Raw genomic sequence first — 20,582 nt, forward strand, 5'->3', positions numbered from 1 at the left:
TAACCATACAAATATATATATATATATATATATATATATATATATATATATATATATATATATATATATATATATATATATACGTAAAATATTAATGTACGCGTATAATATTGTAAATCGTTATGCGTGATTCTTGAGAGGAATAACGTAATAGTTAAGATTGGGTAATGTTTGTTGTTCGTTTTAATGGTCAAAGGGTGTTTTTTTTTTTTTTTTTTTTTTTCCCTCCAACTATTATTATGCAATACTGTAAAATACAAGAACAACGTCCGGTACGTGAAAATGTAACGCGGATCAATAATATCACAGTAAAAAAAAAAACCTATCTTTGAATTTCCTTTGCCATGTCATGGTGATCGTGCATCATATTGACCTTTATTTATAACAATTACTTGAACTTGACTTTTACGAGAAGAAGAAAAAAAAAAAAAAAAAAAAAAATAATTATCAGTACGCTTCACGGTTAGTTTATATTTTTACGCTACGCAGTAATCGTCGGCTCAAAGATACGGGCATATTTATCTATTGCATATAGTTTTCTTCGCGACGACTCGGTGTAGTTGCAGTTGCCTCGGTCACACGGAATCTTGTGAATTCAGTCGTGCAGACGTTTCGTTGCCGAGCAGAGGTCTCGCTCTCTCTCGCATTCAGATTATTCGGCCAAACAGACGTTGTTTGCGTTTATTACTTGAATTATCGTTTCATGTGACTAGAATTCCTTCACAAGCACAACAAGGTAAGCCTAAGCATTTCAATAACGAATTGTCCCCATTGTCAATAATATATAATTTTACAAATTCATTGGGTCTCCTGCCGGCACGCACCTTACCTAGCCGGTCGATTGCAATGGGCTCCGTGCACATCGTGCACAATACTAAGCTCCGATCGCGAGGGAGTGAGCGGACAATCTTGGGACCGCTCGTGATTGATCGACCGCCATTTGAGGCTCATGGGGACTTTAGTCATATTATCAATACATGCCAAATGATGCGTTTTCAAGCTCACGCGCCTTTCCCCATGAGCCTCAAACGGCGGACACTGTCTCCTCACTCCCTCGAAGCTCACTATAAGTACTAGCGAGTCACACTACACTAGTGCACAAAAATCCCCAGCGCCAACTTGTGGCTGGACGGTGAGTCCGCGTGATTACGAGAATACAAGCTCTGCGAACTCCGCGAGCAACTTGCTAATTTCGACTTAAAAAAAATACCCAAAACTGTGGAATCGTTAGCAACGTTTGCAACCGCTTTGTAAAAAACTGTCGGATCAAGCAGTTTTGCAAAAAAAAATAAATTTGATACCGTCGTGCGAGAGACATAAAAAGTATCTCATCCACCCTTTGTAGTGTGTCTATACTATCAAAATTGATATCGATCGTTTGCAATTTAATTGTCGTTTATGTTGAACAGTTGCAAATTGTCATATTTTTATGTATAGCAGGTAAAATAATTATTTTTGTCGAATGTGGAATGTGCGATTTTTTCTCAATACAATAATACATAATACGTATTGCTGCGCATGCGCCGTGTATACAGTTCCACTAGCGATGGGATATAGTTCCGGCCAGATTTGGGAATTCTCTAGGACCCAACCTCTCTGACGTGGGAAATCACTAGATCAAAAAAAAATTAGTACCAAAGGTGACGCGCGAGATTCAAATAAGGTCCAATAACACAAGCATCCATCACCTGATGACCCGGGGCGCTCACTGGCCACTCTTTTAAATAAATAATTATTAATAACACCAGCGCCTATCACCCAATGACCCGGGGCGCTTACTGGCAACTCTGTTAAATAAATTATTATTAGTAAATAACACAAGCGCCTGTCACCTGATGACCCACGGCGCTTACTAGCCACTCTTTTAAATAAATAATTATTAATAACACCAGCGCCTATCACCCAATGGCCCGGGGCGCTTACTGGCAACTCTGTTAAATAAATTATTATTAGTAAATAACACAAGCGCCTGTCACCTGATGACCCACGGCGCTTACTAGCCACTCTGTTAAATAAATAATTATTGATAACACAAGCACCTATCACCTTTTGACCCGGGGCGCTTACTGGCCACTCTTTTAAATAAATAATTATTAATAAATAACACAAGCGCCTATCACCGTATTACCTGGGGCGCTAATTGCAAATCTAGTAAATAAATAATTATTAATAAGTATGTCAAGCACCTTCTTCCTGAGGATCCAGGACACTTGTTTGCAACACTATTAAATGATAAAAAGTTGATCGATAACACATTAATTATATCACAATTTTGATTGCCTATCTAGTACGACAAAGATCTTTTTAATTGGCGCTCTTGTAATTACTTGATAATTTATTATTCAATAGTAGCTAGTAAGCGCCCCGGGTCATCAGGTGACAGGCGCTTGTGTTATTTACTAATAATAATTTATTTAACAGAGTTGCCAGTAAGCGCCCCGGGTCAAAAGGTGATAGGCGCTGGTGTTATTAATAATTATTTATTTAAAAGAGTGGCCAGTGAGCGCCCCGGGTCATCAGGTGATGGATGCTTGTGTTATTTACTAATAATAATTTATTTAACAGAGTTTCCAGTAAGCGCCCCGGGCCATTGGGTGATAGGCGCTGGTGTTATTAATAATTATTTATTTAAAAGAGTGGCTAGTAAGCGCCGTGGGTCATCAGGTGATGGATGCTTGTGTTATTGGACCTTATTTGAATCTCGCGCGTCACCTTTGGTACTAATTTTTTTTTGATCTAGTGATTTCCCACGTCAGAGAGGTTGGGTCCTAGAGAATTCCCAAATCTGGCCGGAACTATATCCCATCGCTAGTGGAACTGTATACACGGCGCATGCGCAGCAATACGTATTATGTATTATTGTATTGAGAAAAAATCGCACATTCCACATTCGACAAAAATAATTATTTTACCTGCTATACATAAAAATATGACAATTTGCAACTGTTCAACATAAACGACAATTAAATTGCAAACGATCGATATCAATTTTGATAGTATAGACACACTACAAAGGGTGGATGAGATACTTTTTATGTCTCTCGCACGACGGTATCAAATTTATTTTTTTTTGCAAAACTGCTTGATCCGACAGTTTTTTACAAAGCGGTTGCAAACGTTGCTAACGATTCCACAGTTTTGGGTATTTTTTTTAAGTCGAAATTAGCAAGTTGCTCGCGGAGTTCGCAGAGCTGAGAATACACGGAGTGATGGCATGCTTGCCTAGAGTCGATAATTTTTTTCATTAATAACAAGATCTGTTCTAATAAGCCCAATCATCTAAACTGGAATCCCTAACTCCTTAACTTTACGATGATATTTTTTTCAGCATGAGATATTACTTTAATAATTTGTAAAAGAGACATTGCGTGTGTTGGTACTAATAAGTGTTCTCTATCTCTCTCACACACTTTATTTACTGACGCATGCAATGTATAGCTCACATGTATGTACGAGTAACAAAGAAACATATGTCTCTTTTACAAATTATTTAAGTAATATCTCATGCTGAACAAAATATCATCGTAAAGTTAAGGAGTTAGGGATTTTAACGAAATCTGTTATTAATGAAAAAATTGACGCTGGGGATTTTTGTGCGCGGAGCCTATACTATAATTTACATCTCAAGGATGACGCCACTCCAAATTTTTCATATACTAGGTTTGAAATGTATACACATATACATATGTTTTTTTTTTTCAATTAACACGACACATTTATTTAAACACTTTTCGTTGTATGAACGAAAAAAAAAAAAAAAAAAAATCTGGCAAAATTTAAATTGGAACTGAAAAAGGGGAAAATTTGTTGGACTCGGGCTGGGTCATTGGTGTATAAGTATATGGTTTTTCAATAATCGCATAGAATTCGTCCTATAGGCCACTATACTAACAAAATGAATTTGTTTATTTATGCTTATTGTTACGTTTTGCCTCTAGTGTATAACAGTAATTGTCACCTGCTTCATTTTTATTCGCTATAGCTTATTCACACTGCAAGCGTATACATGTTGATATTGTATTGACGATGCAGTTTCATTTAAGCGAAAGAGGGCGACCAGTAATTTATTTTAAAAACCACACGTACACGTTCCAGTCGAACTTGTGCGGGGAAGTGCAGCGTTGGATTTGTTCCAACCGAAAGTGCAAAAGTTATTTGAAACTCGATTCGAGCCGCGCTCTCGTTGAATACGTCGAGTGTCACAATCACGACCCTATTCCGAAAAACATAGTGTACCGAAGAAAAATCAGCAACGCCTTGAAACGAAAATCAACCGTCGACATGTCGATTCGACCGTCCAAACTGATACGTAGCGAAATAGTCAAGACAAACAACAAAAATTCCAACTTGACGTTCCAAGATGTCGACAGAATGAGGTGCAACGTCGGCGCCGCCCGTAGAAAGTGCATGCCCAAGTTACCAAAGACGCTATCTCAATTTCACGAGGCCCTCGACGGGCTGAACTTGGTAACGCGGGACAGTGAAAAATTTGTCTTGTACAACGACAAAACCCCCAATATCGTTTTATTCTCGACGGACACGAATTTGCGCAACTTGACACGACTGACCAGAATTTTCCTGGACGGCACGTTCTACTGCTGCCCGAGATTTTTCAAACAGTTGATAACGATCCACGCGTACCACAACCACACGTACGTGCCACTGGCCTTTTTTTTACTCCCCAACAAAAAAGCCGACACTTACGAAAGAGCACTGATGATATTGCAAAGCGAGTGCCAAAGATTGCAGCTGCTGTTTCGGCCGCAAGTGGTGTTTGTTGACTTTGAGCTTGCCATCCACGAGGCCGTTCGCAAAGTTTTGCCAGGCGTTAGCGTATGGGGCTGCCGGCACCATTTGGCCCAGATTTGGTGGAAAAAAATACAAAGCCTCCGGCTGACAAGGGTGTACAAGAAAAGCGATTCCGAGATCGGGGATTTCCTCAAGTGCTTCTTTGGGCTGCCGTTTTTGGATCCCTATGACATCGAGGATTGCTTTACGGACGATTTGATGAGTATTATGCCGAGGAATCCGGCAGTGGAAGACTTTTGCGACCACATCTTGCAAGATTATGTTTCGACGGAAGCTCCGTTTCCACCGACGGTGTGGTCGAAATTATCGTGCGACCTGCGTCGCACCACCAACGAATGCGAATCCTTCCATTCGCACGTGAACAGCGAGTTTTGTTCGCCGTATCCGAATTTGTTTACCTTCACGGCGGTTCTTATAGACGTGCAAGCCGAAGTATCCATCAAAATGAGAAGTACCGATGCGCAATCTAATAAGCTCATGCAAGAGAAAGAGGTTTTGTTGAAAGAAGAAATGATAAATTATAAACAAGGAATGATTACTCGGCTAGAGTACATTAAAAATGTTTCCCAAATATTCCAATTCACCAATAAATGACAATTGTACTTTATGTTTATTTGTTTTTTTTTGTTTTTTTTTTTTTTGTTTTTTTTTTCAATGGCCGTGATTTTCACAGAACGCTGGAGGCCAGCAAAGAAAAACCATAACGTAACGCTTGGCGCGTGCAGGGATATTTAGGGCATAATGGGCCATTTTCCCCAAAACGAGGTTTTTCCATGGCCGTTCATCGATATTTTGTTTTCTACACAAATTTAATAAGATTTTTATGAATGTTTCGCGCTGTGAAGGTACTTGTTGGCCCAAAAATCTGATAAAATGTACGCAATTGAATTTGAGCGCCACAATTCGAGCGTTTTGTATTCCATGGAAGTACAGTGCAATGCAGGAATTTTTTCATCTCCGCAAATAAACTAAATATTGATTCGAAATTGCATATACTTACAGGATATGCATATCTACAATGCCATAATAAACGCTTTGTCACAAATATACGTTGAATAATCGCTGCAGGGGAAGATCGGAACCGACCGAAATTGATGACCGTTAAGTGTCGCTGCACTAGTAAGTATAACGTCTTTTCCAAAGCGTTGGAAGCTCAGACCATGATTGTAGTACAAATCACGGAAAAAAAATGTATGCAGTGCATTGCTCATACTTACCGATTGATAATTAATGCAAACACTGTATAAATGTGGTCCGAGAGGTTATTACTGTGCCTGACGACGTTGACTCATAAATTTGGCAAAAAAAAAAAAAAAAAAAAAAAAAAAAAAACTCCAATTGGTAACCACAAAGAATTTTTGTGGACAAAGTCGAGTTTGGGACACAGCTTGAGTATTGTTGATACAAGTGATATATCATACGAAGCTCCGAGCATATTCCTTATAATGGCATTAGACTAAAGGTTTCACGAACAAGACTTGCTTAGTTCTTTTAAAGTAATGCAGAGTTAGACTAGGTTTCTTCAACAAAAAAATCAACTGTCTGCAATGTATCAAAATTTCAAATCTAATAGTATAGGAGGAACAAATTCACCGATGAGATTCTTCATGATCCGCGCCATTTTTAAATTTGATATACTGTTTGCGTGCCTCTTATAACTAGGTTCATCACAATACTGCACTTCTATTAATATATATTAATTGTCAGTTCACTTTTTGCATATTTATCTGCATCTAGCTGCGATGCATGGGGTTTGGCTTTAAATTACCTTACGCATGACACGTTTTATTGATGCAATAGTAGTTTTCGCCACGAAAAAATTTATTGATGAAAATCTCTCAAAAATAGCAAAAATAATAATAACAGCAGTAAAATCCATATCAACCGTTTTTCCATGCATTTTGTGTCTTTTTAATTGGCACGTTATTCTTAAACATTTTAGTATTACCCCCTAGCCCCCACGACCCTGTAACGTCCAAAATTTTTTTGTGATACGAGATAGAGAGATTTACCTGTAAACCACACACAACACGAAGCCAAAATCTAAGTAGTCGCTGCAGTAATACGATCCCGGATTACTTGGCTCACGAGAGATTAGCTCTGTTAATCGATCGACAACGTTATCTCGGCACAGATACACGTGTACCCATTTTCACGAAGAAGAAATCAAAGAATACGATTATTTTTGTAATTGACTTCTACAAAGAAGTCAACAATTTTTGTTGAGTAACTAAACGATCGATGAGCATTTTTTTTTCTCTCCTTGATTTTTTTTTTTTTTTTTTTTTTTCCATTTGAGACGAAAAAAAGAGTAACCACGGCGCTCTGAAAATCTAATTTATTTTTTTTACTGCTCTCGGATATATTTGCTTCCACGAAAATCTAGAAAATGGCAACCAGATGGGGAATCGCGAGCGCCGGAAAGATATCCCACGACTTTGCCACCGCCCTGGGAACTCTGCCGAAATCCGAGCACGAACTGGTAGCCGTGGCGGCCCGCGATTTGTCGAGAGCCAAGGATTTCGCGGAGCTCCACGGCGCGCGCACCGCCTACGGCTCCTACGAGGAGCTGGCCAACGACAAGAGCGTCGGTGAGTTTCCCACCCCCCTTCATTGAGGATAAAATACGGGTGTATGAAGTTAAAAAAAAAAAAAAAAAAAAAAAAAATCCACAGAAATCGTGTACATCGGCAGCCTGAATCCGACCCACTTGGAAATCGGTAAGATGATGCTGGGCGCGGGCAAGCACGTGCTGTGCGAGAAACCAATGGCGATGAACCTGAAGCAGACCAAGGAGTTGGTCGGGTTGGCGAAAGAGAAGAGCTTGTTTCTGATGGAGGCCATTTGGAGCCGGTGTTTCCCGGCTTACGACACCCTGAGACGAGAAATAGCCGAGAAGAGCATCGGCGACGTCAAACAGGTGATCGTCTCTTTCGGGTTCAATATCAGAGACATCGACCGGTTAAAGTGAGTCGCCATCATATCCCAAGCAATGCATATGTGTTATATTATGTATACCAATACTTTGTTATGTGGAACGTCTAAATTGTTTAAAGCCAAAAGAAACTAGGGGGCGGTACCGTCCTCGATCTCGGCGTGTACGCGATCCAATTGGCCTGTTTGGTGTACGGCCACGAAAAGCCGGTGTCCGTGAAAGCCGGCGGTGTTTTGAACGGCGAAGGGGTGGACAGCTCGATGTCGGCGACGTTGATCTACAGGAGCGGTCGAACTGCGACGCTCGTAACACACTCCGAGGTCGAGCTGCCGAACGAAGCGCTGATCGTTGGTACCAAAGGGACGATTCGGATGCCTCGGTTCTGGTGTCCGACGAGTATCGTTTTGCCGAGCGGTACGGAGGAGGTGAAGCTCCCCGAGGCTAAGTTGAAGTTCAACTTCATCAACAGCGCGGGCTTGGCTTACGAGGCAGCCGAGGCGAGGGAATGCCTCAGAAAGGGTAACGCACTTTTTTCTTTCTTACTGGCTTTTCACGGGATATGACAATGGGGTGTACTTAATCGTTGCTTTTGGGTTTTCAGGTCTGAAGGAGAGCCCGAAGGTGACGCACGACCACTCGCTCCTCATTGCAGAGATCGAGGACGAGATCCGTAGACAGATTGGCGTCGTCTACGACGTGGATTAATCATTACGTTTATAATGATGCGATTTTTCAATTGGCAAATATATATGCGGGTGTTGGTTTTTACAATGCATTTTCCGCTACGAGTTGAAACTTGATGGTTTTTTCTCACTTTGTAACTGTAGGAATTGTACACGATTAACGTTTGATTGGAAAAAAAAAAAAAAGTTGAAGAAAATATATTAACCATCAATTTATTAAAGTCGCCAGATTACATTCAAAGCGATGAAAACCCTTCAAAAATCCTTGACGAAATCAGTGAATCGTTTGAAATCATTTTCGAAGTTATTGAGAAAAAATTTTGATGACTTCAAAGTTTTTCATGAAATTCTATAGTCTTCTAAATTTTCTCGTGACTTGGACACTGAGCTCCGTGGTTGTAGTATCGCTCAAAGCTAATCCGAGCTTTGCACTCGAGAGTCACGCATCACAGTGCGTTGAACAAAAAAAAAAAAAAAAAAAAAAAAAAAAAAAAAAAAAAAAAAAAAAAAAAAAAAAATTGATATCACGCACAGACTGAGCTTTCTAAACTGAAAACAATTTACATTCGTTAACGTATTTCCTTTTTATTCGGTATATGCACATCGTATGATCGTATTTTTGTTAATTTAATCAACGTTATGACATGCCCGAAGGCCTTGTGTATTTCAAGAAGTCGTGTAAAAATGAATCGCGTCCAAAAATAGAAAAATTTAATCATGTATCTTTCTAAGACGGTATAGGTATACAAACGTTCACCAGATAACTTCGTACTCCTCCTGAAAAATAATTGATACGGCGCAGCAGAAGTAAATTAAGTACTTTCGTACCAGATGACTGACTGGTAGGAGCGCGGGAGGAATTTTCCACGACTGCGACAGCCAAGGGATTCGTAGCTCTTGTATATACAGCTCCTATGAGAATCTATTTAGACATACATGCGATTTTTAGGCTCATGAAGACAAAAAAACAAAATTAAAAAAAATATTTTTAAAATAGTAATAAAAAAAAAAAAACTTATTTGTTTCGGGAAAACGAAAATTTGTGTGAACAAGGGAAGAAGAAATGCCATGTTTCTCGTGAATACCACACCGAGTAGTTCACGCGTAGATCACCGTATTAGATAAACTTACTCGGGATTTTTCAATATTTAATTGCTCAAATGCTTAATCGAATGTTCAAAAGCATCCGCACGCTAATACTGGTACGTAGTATACAAAGTGGATTAGTGTAAAGGGAAAAGAGGAATCAAATGACACGCAGCAAGTAACATCGCGACACACGAATATGCCTTTATTATATCATATTGAACATTCGAAGACATAATATAAAGTAAAATATATACATAATATCATATGTGAATTATGTTCTTATGTATTTTACGGATATAACAACATGGCTTTTTTTCATAACATGTATAATAATAATAATAATATATAACCGTTTAAACATTTATATAAACAACTGTATACAACCCGCTCGCATGCATACCGATAAATAACAATTGGGTTAACATCATTTAATCATTATTACCATCATCAGCATTCACGCAATCTTATACAAAGTTTCACGATGATTTATTCAGATGTACGACGCGTGCGTTAATCGTTCGTTTGGTGTCTTGTACACTTAAAGCCACATTAAAAATTGATCAGGCGGTCTGCTCTCATCCTCCCTGTGTGCATATATCACCAGCACATACTATTTTCATTTTTGATTCCGCTCTTGATTATTCAGCCATTTTCAACATCTGCCTCCGAACTTAATCCTTCTCGCTGAAATGGCGAATAAAACATTTATTAACTCTACGTAAGAGGAAAGAGTACGCGTAAAAGTTAAATTTGCAAAATATCAACCATCTGTCTCTCCATCCCCGAGGGCAAAATAGTTGGAAAAGGTAGATTATGGCAAACTTACGACACTGAGTAGCGCACAGCACTTGTTGGCCCGGCTGTTCTTCGCCAGATGCGACCTAATGTACTTGGAGTAGATGTGCTCGAGGAACAGGAGTAGGGCCGCTATGAGGATACCGACCATCAGCATTAAAAAAGCACTCAAGAATTGCTCGAGCGCGAGGGGGTCGCTGCTCTTTTGCACCTCCCTGTCCGGCCGGCAGGTGCCGGTCATCCAGTAACGCCTTAACCTCTCCAGGTCACCTGCAATGTTGTAACCATCAGGTGTAGTGTACGCCTTTTTTTTTTTTTTTTTTTTTTCTTTTTCGTACGATCGAATAAAAAGTACCGTTGTCTATGTACTCGAGGAGCCGCTGATTGAACATCTTTAGGAATCTCGAGTTGCGGGGAAAGGCGAACCCATAGCCGGTCATCGCGTACCACGAACCTACGGTCAAGAGCCGGCAGTCCTCGTCTTGCGTGACCAAGTAGTCCAACACCGTGCCGTCGTAAATGAAAGCGTCCAAGTCGCTGGAATTCATTGTGTGTTTATTTACATTTATAAACGTATCGTGTACGAAAATTGTTAATTTAATTATTTATTCAGCTTTGTTTTCTTCTCCTCAATATAAATTGCAATATTTCTTTATGCAAAAACTGTTCTCAAACAAAGATGAAAACGCCGTCTGCGTGTCCATCACGAAAAAAAAAAAATCGTGAAACAGCTACAAATATAAATATTGTTTTCGATTGTCATAATTATACTACATAGTTACGTGTTGGACGCGCTTGGCGCGACATAATTCTTCTTGTGACTATATATGTTTTATGAATCATGAACTTGCACGCCACACTACACCCAAAGAGATAAAAAATGTTGTTAGTCCTTTTTCGCTCGTTCAATTAAAAAACAAGTGAAATAACAACGTGATGATAACTCTTCGTTTAATAAATTAATTGAAAACTTTTTTTTTTTAGGGATATTCTAAAATTAAAACTACATCTCGTTTCAACTTTGATCGAAAACAGCTTTTTCTTTTTTTTAATTCAAACAAATCCAATCTGGTACAGTACTCCAGATTATTTTTTTATCGAAAGCTCATTTAATTTTAATTACTCCTACAATCTTACAGAAGTGGCTTTTATGAGAAAAAAAAAATCTGCTAAATAAACTATACATGTTTTCTGCCAGTCTATCGCGCGACGAGTAAAAAAAAGGCTTCAGTCGCGTGGCAAGACACCCTACAGTATCGTTCGCCAAAAAAAAAAAAAAAAAAAATAGGCAAAGTATACCCGTTGACCACAGCCTCGACACCCTCGGCGGCGTTGTTCTTGTTGAAGTGCTTCATGTAGGCGTGCATCTCCCTGAAGTACTTGGCGAGGGTGCGATCGGTGTGGGTCCAGGGCACCGTGCCGTACTTGAGCATCGGCTTGTGCGAGGTGGGCCGAGCCAGCCGCGGATCGTCGACACCGGTGAAGGCGTAAAACTCCTCGCGCGTTATCATGAAGGCCGCGAGGTTAGCCGTGTAAATCGCCAGGAACACCACAGCGAACATCGCCCACACGTTCGTCATGAACCTGTCATCCGTGCGGTGTATAATATTATATTGTACATTTTAATCTTTTAGGATATAATATATACCTCTGTAGTGTATTTGCCAACCATATCACTGAGCGACCCAATTCTTTGAATCAAAGAACATTTCTTTACCCTCATTCCGTTAAATATTTTCTTTTAATTGAAACAAATTTAGTCGATCCAAAAAAACATTTCGTACAACTAAATGAGAAATTCGTAATTAAAAAAAAGAAAATTTTAATTTAATAAAATATTATTTTTCATTAACTTATATTTTTTTACTCATAAGAAAATATTTAACGGAATGAGGGTAAAGAAATTTTCTTTGATTCAAAGAATTGGGTCGCTCAGTGATACGGAATCGATCATTCATGCATACATCGTGTCACGCATACATCGATCTCTCGTTTATTGAACCCAAAAAAAAGTGGTTCTCCGTTAAAACTTATATAATTATATAAAGACCTATTTTTTTTGTTTTCACATTTATTCGAAAGGGTTTGAAACAAAGGGGATCGTTAAATTTGGGCAGTACAAACGATGCAATGTACACATGTATATATACCTAGCAGTGAACCCTTTCGGGGAGTCGACGTGAACCGCGGCTTGAAAGAGCACGGCCCACACGAGCCAGTAAACCCTACACAGGGAGAACGGGTTCGTGCTGCGTATCTGTTGGTATTGCTGCTGTAATTGCTGAAGCTGGAGCTCTCGGCGTTGCTGCTGGCGATGCTGGTAACGATGGGCCGCAGCCTCGTGGCGAGGCTTATGTCTCGTCTCCTGCTGCAGGCACACGTATAAATTGCATATCGCCCTCAAAATACATGCATACATGGTACATATCGTTTTAAAGGACAGTGAATTTTTGTTGTATATAGGAGAGGAGTCCCACGATATATTTTTTAGAGGGATTCGGTGCGTCGTCTTTTGTCCGATTGCGGCGTAACATGGCGTTTCAAAGCAATTACATAGAAGCAATTCAGGAGTTGGTGCAGTGAAATACAAGCAAATGTAAAATTATAAAGATAATCGAGGGTTATTGGGTAACAAATTAAACATCACCTCCACGAGGATTAATCGACTCATTGGAATTGCATTAATTTATCGTACCTACTTGTCTTACAACATAAAGCGGTGCTCATACATTTTTTTATCGTTACCGATCTTGACCAAGTGTGGTGATACTGAGCCCCCTTAGACGACTATAATTGTACAGGTCATTTTTGTCCTTCTCGAGAATATTCACAGTAGTATCGATCGGTTCGTACACAACGTGGTCGTTTTTTCTTCATACAAAGTTGGAGGAATCTATCTTGTGAGCGTTAAAAAAAATAAAATAAATTTTTTCCGAGGGACGTTTACCGATTTGCAGAAAAAGACACGGGACACTGTTTGATTTTTGAATGAAAAAAACTGAAATGAAGAAAAAATATATCTTGCACGAAAAAAACCTATTGGGTTCACCTCACAATGGTCATCATTATTTCATTTTCGCTCTCGGGAAACAATAGTTTTGCCGCAAGCACACATCCCTTAGCTTTATTCTACTACAATATACATGTGTGTGTACCCATTGTTTCAAACCAGAGTTGCGCGTCGGAGCGAAAAATCGTTTGCAAAGGGACGATTCTTCGCTTCCGTCGCATAACTACGTTTTTTGTTTTCAGAGAGAGAGAGAATTTCCCTAATAGGAAAGTTTTGTACTACTTTTGACTTGCTTTAATTTTTGAATCATCGTTTTTTTCCAAATGTTGCAAATATAACTTCTTATGTATTTAATGCATTAAATATGTATTATTTAAATTTTATTGAAATTATTAAAAAACCATTGAAAATGGAAAACTTCTTAGTAACGATTAATGCTGTTAATAATAAAAAAATTAGTTTCCACCTTACATTTTTTTTAGAAAAATTTTGTTTTAGATCGGTAAATAACACACTCCACGAACTCATGAGCTTACACTCACTCAGTACATCCTTGATACTTTTATTACAGATACTTGAATTATATGTAACGAAATCGATCACAAAATAAATAAAACCTTATTTACCGTAAAACACGAAATGTGAGCCCAAAAGTTTAATTCTTAACAAAAACGTAATGCTAAAGAAAAAAGCTGAATGTGTGCGGGTTAAATATTATACTTTGAAGTAAATACGTGGAAAACTGTATATACATACTGTAGCGAAGCAAAAATAAATCATGCAGCAAGGAAAAACATTCCACATGCTTGTATATTTATATCCTTGGGCAAGTTTGTGTGTTACTGATGGTAAAGGGGAGGGAAGAAGCTGTTTGTACTGTATTTACGGTAGTAAACTATTTTACGATCAAATTCAATATTTCGATGAAAGAGATAAAACGGGACTCAGGGGGGGATAACAGCGTGACAAAAATTTTGTCGTCAAGAGCTCCGAATTCCTCCTTTTCCGTTCCATTCACTCTATAGGTTGTTCAGAAATGTTGGAATTTGGGATATCTCTCCTACGCGCTAACAGTCGATTGGATTTATTTTTCTGTCATTTATGAATTTCATGTTAACTAAATATGTTTCCAATACATGCATGATACATACAAAAAAACGGCGCAGTTTGCAATAAGTATGAAAGAGTTTTGGCGAACATTTTTACTAGTACACCCCACAAAGAAGTGTTCCTATACATAGCAGGGATGGGAATTAAGATGAAAAGGATATACGATGGCGTAGAAAAGCTAAGAGGTATACAAGTGCGAATATAAACATATGCGTACAATAATGAGCGAACCAACAAGATAAACAAGGGGATGAAAAAAAAAAAAAAAAAAAAAGAGCGAAAGAAAGGGAGATACCAGCTTTCGGGTCGCGAGTCCCACTACGGAACTATCGTTGTTCCCGTAGCCGGAGGGCGAGAGCCACTCGAAGAGAAAAATCATGAAGGTTGCCAGGTGTATGGCCACGAGGCCAACGAGCATCCACGAAGCTGTGTCGAATGGTTCTGGAAATGACAAAAAGTTACGAGGACACTCTCACGCCCACCCGCTGGCGCGCACTTGCTCAACAACATAAATTATGTCCATCGAAAATGAAAAAAGAGCGATTAGCTACTGCCAAATACATACAATATATTTACACACTATAACAACATACGCTTTTAAAGTGTTTATATCATATATTATATATTATTATGTATATTTATATATGCGTATATACGGGACGGAGAGGAGAGCACCGGCGTCAGTCTATAGTATATTCTCATGTTATACGCACGCAAAGGTATACACGAGACTATTATGTAAAAGCACCGCGGGAGTCTCCTCTTCTCCCGTCTATTTATCGTCGCGTACAATTTTAATCAACGGCGTTCTCCGAGTTTGCAAACCTACGTGGTATATATATATATATAAAGGGTGGGGTCATACGTCTTGTGTGCGCCGAATTAACGAGCGACTCCGGGATAATTTCACTCCGCTCGTCGACGACTAATTTAAACGATCGTCGCTAAATGCGATTAAATTGTACATTATAGCGTGTCTCGTTGCTTGAGTTTTAAGTGAAATTTGGAAAATTCGAAAACTCGGAGGACGCGCGTCAAACTTTTTATTTTTATTTTATTCGAGTGCTTGTAAATTTATATATATATACTTACGTGATGATGCTTACACTTGACATTTTAATTACATTATATTTTATATAATTTTTTATTTATTTTAGCTACAACGTCATTAGTATGTGCTAAAAAAAAATGTCTAGGTCTATATCTTCAAAAATGCAAGAGGAAATTAAAAGAATGTGCACAAGAAATGGTTGTACAATATATATATGCGGGGGTATCAAGTGCCGGGAGCATAAGGGAGATTTGAGGTATATACGGAGAGAGGAGTATATAATATACAGGCATGTGTGTGTATGAAGAAACAAGCGTCGTCGGATGAAGCGCCATCAGCATCAACAAAAGCGCGTGTATATATATATAGGTATGAATAAAGTGACAAACCGAGAAATGCGGTGGGAGAAATGATGCCGGTGCGCTTGGCTACGACGATGGCGGTGCCGGTTTCCATGAAGGGCACCGTAAAGTCTACCGCAGCCTCGCGCTCCGAGTTTATCTTCAACGAGGTCATGACCATGTCGGTCTTACGGTTAACCAACTCGGCTATCAGCCCGTTCCATTTGCCATTCTGGGGCAAAAAAACAAAAAAAAAAAAAAAAAAGCTAAATCTTTTGTCACATTTGTGGGATTTATAATATGTTTATCGATATCGTTTGCGATAAATTTTGTATGGGTACTAAACATTTTATAACCAAGCCACACTGCTTTAGGGCTCGATCTTTCGACAAGTAGGCTGTATGGGCGGAATAAATAGTTTACTCGTTATAAAACCGCAATGGCCCAAGAACTGTATAAACATACCCCATTCGCCTTGAAACAACAGCACGAAAGCGAGACAAGAGAATCCAAAGCATCGAGTCTCCCTGTAGGAGTCGGTTGCCCTCGGCACTTGAGCGACCCGAAGGTTTATCGTCTCGACAAAGCCAGAGCTAAAGCACTTTAACGGCCAACCGATCGGATTAGGGTAACGAAATTTGGGGACACACAGCCCGTGAAAGGCAACAGTGGCCCGGGGCTAAGAAACCACGGCTTACCGATTTTTTTTCTCCCTTGACGTTAAAATTTAACGCCGCCCGGGATTATCGTTCCGCCACTCGTGTAACGTCGATTTCTTAGACGGAAATTTTTGCCAAAAATAGAAGAAGAAAACTAAAAGCAAGTCGCGCCCATTTAGTTCGGCCTTTGGCGTCAATTTCGCGGGAAACTAGCGGCCTTTCATCTTCACTTGTAATAGGTAATGGCCCGAGTTCGCGAGTGCCAACGAGTTCCACAAGATCGAATAATAATCGCCCAGACACGTAAAGGCAGGTATAAAGATGCCTTGTTCCTTTTTCAACAACGGATAAAAGTTGTTTAATAAGTTCTCACCTCGAGGGTGCCCCATTTGCCGTCCTCGACCCTCAGGAGCTCGTAGGTAAAGCCCATCTCTTCGGAGAACTTTTGCAGGAGGTCTATGCAAAAGCCGCTGCAGCACTGGTAGGTAATGGTACCGTTGCGCATCGTCGTGGCGGCCTGCGACTCTCCTCCCGTCGCCGTCGTTCCCATCGTCGTCGTACTCGTCGTTCGGTTCGCGTACGAGGAGCTGCGGTTGCGACACGTACCGAGAAGGCATCAAAGACACGTGTGCTATAAGCGTACGGACACGGATCTCGCTTTCACGGGAATAAACAAGCACTTAAAGGGGAGCTGTCTACGAGTTTATTGCGCTTAAAGATTCGACAAAGCATCGGGTCTGATCTCTCATGTGGAAAGCGTCAAGTAGAAAAGCCCGAGTTTGGTCAGGCTTCCCCCGTCCCAATCCTACCTCTAAATAAATTGTGAGAAAAAACGAGGCTTACTCTTGAGCTTCGGCTTCTTTGGCTATCCGGCAGTGGACGCCGCGTTCCATGAGGCATTTACCCGTGACGGGATCGGGCGGTGCGAGATTGATGTAGGGCGGCTCCTCGAGGAAGGTTATCTTGACGTGGAACTTCTCGGGCACGCCCTGGGGCGGCGTGTGCATGTTGCCCGGCCAAACGATGTCCTTTATGTCGAGACCGTCCTTCTCCCACGACTTCCACGTCCCGATCTTTTCAACATTTGTGAACCATACATTTATATACTGTAATTTTTGTTTCTCTCTTTTTTTTTCTTTTCTGATCGTTTCTCGGAAAAGGAATTTCAACGATACCACTTTGCTCTTGTATCTTTTTTTTATTTCAAAGGAGAGAGATAAAAAAAACAGGTGGGTGGGTGGTCGGTTACCTCCTCCCAGACCAGCTGTCCGCTGAGGCCGGGTCTTAAATTCATGATCTCGAGCTCGACGGATTTCAAGAGCCCGTCCTGCGTGAACTCGACCTGCGGCTTTCCGTAAGTCTCGCCCTCCACCGACACATTCTTCAAGTACCTGTGGATCATCGTCGTTTGACTTGAGATTTCAAAGAGTGTAGTAATAGGGATATTGGCAATTTATCCGATGGATCCAGGAAATTTACATTCTCTTTTTCAGCAAAACGCGCCGGGCTTTGACATTGAAATTACGTTTTTTGCATGTATTTAGATGAGCCGTGTGATTAAAATGCTAATGCGTCCCGCACTTTACTCCATACATCATCTACATAAACGACGACTTTGAGAAAAGCCCAACTCTCGACGATGTAAATGTTATAACATGCCTGTAGCGAGCCAAAAATGGAAACGAGGGCAGGGGTGAAAATCTTATACGGAAAAAATACCGATCAACGGCGCTTTTGGTGTGTGACGTTTGGCAAAAATTATGGCCATCAGCTGTGTGGCGTTATTTTTATACCTCAGAACTAGTGGGGACGTATATACCAAGAGGGAGGAAGAAAATGAGAAATGAAGAGAAAAGCAGCTCTCACTTGAAAAAGTACTCGCCGGTGCTCCACCGGGACTCGCTGCCGTGGTCCTCGCAACTGAGCTGCGTGTTGAGGCTGTAGCCGTAGTTCCTGGGATCGTTGATGAAACCCTCGACGCCGTGGGCGTACACTTTGATGGCGGTCGCTATTTCGTTGACGAGGCTCGTCGAGCCCGTGTCGAAGTGCACCCCTACACACATACGCCCTACTTGATTTTCGCTCTTGACGATCGCTTATTTTCTCTTTTTTTATACGCCACGGCGGAGGCTTGGTTTCTCCGATTTGCCATAAAACGCGGGGACGCGCGAAAAGCGATACAATTTAAATGAAGGGACTTTGCGAGGCAAATTTTAATCGCAGCTCATCGACTCGTACTAAACAAGTTTTCCCGGAATTTGAAATATTCACGCGCGAGGTGTGAAAATTGCGAATTTTGCCCCTACGGGACTTACTTATACGTGTGCGGTGTAATCGGATGACTCGACGAGGCGGTACGTCGAAGTCGAGCCCTGTAATTAAATTCAAAAGGTGCTGTTGCGCTTCGAAGGGTATATATTAAGTCCTCGAAAATTCCAAAGGTCTTTTGGATGACTATTTTTGTTTTTTCTCTTCTCAAATGAATCAAAAGTACGTCGGCTTTGTACAGATGGAACAAGAAAAAGGAAAAAGATTGTCACCGATCATGCCAACGGGAAAGTGGTGGCTGGGCTGCCGGTCGCCGATGACGCTCTGCGTGACGACCCAGACGTAATTTTCGCCGGTGATCTCGAGCTCCTTGGCCTGCCTGAATATGACGTTGGCCTCCTCGCTGGTCGAGTACAGGAGCATGACCCTCGACTCGCTGTCAATGAGCTCGACGAGGTCCTGCCTCTCGGTCCAGAGGACGGCCTTGAGCAGCGTGAACTTGAACCTCTCCTGGGTCTCGGAGATGCGCTCCCTCACCGCCTGGACGAAGTCGTCGTGGCCGGCTATCTGGGACGTCACTACGCTAAACTGGTGCCACTTGTACCGCTCGAGGATGCTCAGCATCGCTGCCGTCTGGTGCTCGATCGACGGGGCCAGCTGCAGGTGCAAGCTACTCTGCGTGGGTTGGGAGGCACGTTGTGTATACAATATTTTACTTTTTACCTATATATATAGGGTATATATATATATGGTTCTACTTCGTCGCGCTAACCATACTACGTGTATGGTTGTTTTCGATAATGGATTGCTCATATGATTTCGCTTTTTAAATTACGGTCCAATAAAATGTCACCAAGCAGGTATGTAACGTAACTATTCAAAATTAACATTAATTTGTAGCTTTTGATCCCCATTTAACCATTACCTTGGGAAATGTAGTGAATAAGTGCAATATGAAACGGTAGAAAAAAAAAAAGAGGCATCAGAGAGAGATGACATAGACTCGGCAAAGCAGCTTACCCTCTCGAGGCCGGAATTGTCGGCGTTCCAGGCGATGACGGGTATGCCGAGGTATCCGGCCAATTGGAGGAAGTATTGGGCGCTGGCCGTGCTCCTGCCGTACTGCTCGTAATTCATCAGATAGAGTATCGCCGACACGTTCATCGACAGGAACTCCTTGCACAGCGAGTTCAGTATGTCTGGGCACACCATAACATATACACATATAAAGCCAGGGTCGGGTGTGCGTTGCACATACAATATAATATCCTCCCATTTGTTAATCCAGGGAGACAAGGAGGATGGGAAGGTTCAGCTTTCGTGCGACGAGAGCGATGAGAATTTATTTGCCATCGCACGTTCAGCCAATTACTGTCGACTCGTATGTGTATATATATATACCCTCGCTGCCCTTCCAGCTCTACTAATTAATTTTCTCCTGGCCACCGGATATACAACGATGTACCTTTTCTTTTGTCTCTGATGTCCAGTATATCTGTGGACGTACGCGGGGAATGAAAAAAAAGGAAAGAGGGAAAGGAAAAGCTATATTAATGCGAAGCTCCCGGTGAAAACGATAAAAGATGAACCTGCGGCTGGTGCAGCCGTTTCATTAATTTCTCACTAATAACACCGGGCTTACATAATATGTACGTACGGTTGAAAAAAAAAAAAAAAAAACAAATTTGTCCACCAGAGCGAAAGGTTTTACGTTTTAAAATGTAAGTACAATGTTTTTTCAAATTGAACGAGGAGTAGATGACATCGTACATATACCCAGGTGGTCGTTGTTACGATGAAGTGTCCCTCGTAGAGACGGACAAGTAAAGTAC

At 40.8% G+C, this 20,582-nt stretch overlaps 3 protein-coding genes across 5 annotated transcripts in view; 2 read left to right on the top strand and 1 right to left on the bottom strand.

Moving 5' to 3' along the window:
* The first annotated feature begins 585 nt into the window (after positions 1–585).
* Positions 586–8,613, top strand: LOC106641229 (trans-1,2-dihydrobenzene-1,2-diol dehydrogenase). The gene is made up of 5 exons (XM_014355565.2): positions 586–736; positions 7,196–7,400; positions 7,485–7,776; positions 7,866–8,263; positions 8,346–8,613. Exons 2-5 carry the CDS (start codon positions 7,199–7,201, stop codon positions 8,447–8,449), a joined length of 996 nt encoding a protein of 331 aa, XP_014211051.2. The 5' UTR covers positions 586–736; positions 7,196–7,198; the 3' UTR covers positions 8,450–8,613.
* LOC106641220 (uncharacterized) lies at positions 3,949–5,805 on the top strand. The gene has a single exon (XM_014355557.2). The coding sequence runs from the start codon at positions 4,027–4,029 to the stop codon at positions 5,401–5,403; it is 1,377 nt and encodes a 458-aa protein (XP_014211043.2). The 5' UTR covers positions 3,949–4,026; the 3' UTR covers positions 5,404–5,805.
* Positions 8,614–9,692: 1,079 nt separating the features above from the next.
* Nmdar2 (glutamate ionotropic receptor NMDA type subunit 2) overlaps positions 9,693–20,582 on the bottom strand; it is a 28,991-nt gene continuing 18,101 nt past the window's right edge. For all 3 annotated transcript variants that reach the window (XM_089597169.1, XM_089597168.1, XM_089597170.1), the window contains 13 exons: positions 19,771–19,949; positions 19,023–19,425; positions 18,349–18,535; positions 17,732–17,873; positions 17,326–17,555; positions 16,856–17,069; positions 15,872–16,055; positions 14,727–14,872; positions 12,462–12,679; positions 11,611–11,895; positions 10,667–10,848; positions 10,343–10,581; positions 9,693–10,200 (listed from right to left, as the gene is read on the bottom strand). In XM_089597169.1, the coding sequence (XP_089453295.1) occupies positions 10,159–10,200; positions 10,343–10,581; positions 10,667–10,848; positions 11,611–11,895; positions 12,462–12,679; positions 14,727–14,872; positions 15,872–16,055; positions 16,856–17,069; positions 17,326–17,555; positions 17,732–17,873; positions 18,349–18,535; positions 19,023–19,425; positions 19,771–19,949 (2,651 nt within the window). In that variant the 3' untranslated portion in view covers positions 9,693–10,158. The remainder of the gene's footprint in view (positions 10,201–10,342; positions 10,582–10,666; positions 10,849–11,610; positions 11,896–12,461; positions 12,680–14,726; positions 14,873–15,871; positions 16,056–16,855; positions 17,070–17,325; positions 17,556–17,731; positions 17,874–18,348; positions 18,536–19,022; positions 19,426–19,770; positions 19,950–20,582) is intronic.

The sequence above is a fragment of the Copidosoma floridanum genome, unplaced genomic scaffold (assembly GCF_036245765.1).
Source record: "Copidosoma floridanum isolate Cflo_tuat_1 unplaced genomic scaffold, Cflo_Japanese_pri ptg000030l, whole genome shotgun sequence".
NCBI lineage: Eukaryota > Metazoa > Arthropoda > Insecta > Hymenoptera > Encyrtidae > Copidosoma > Copidosoma floridanum.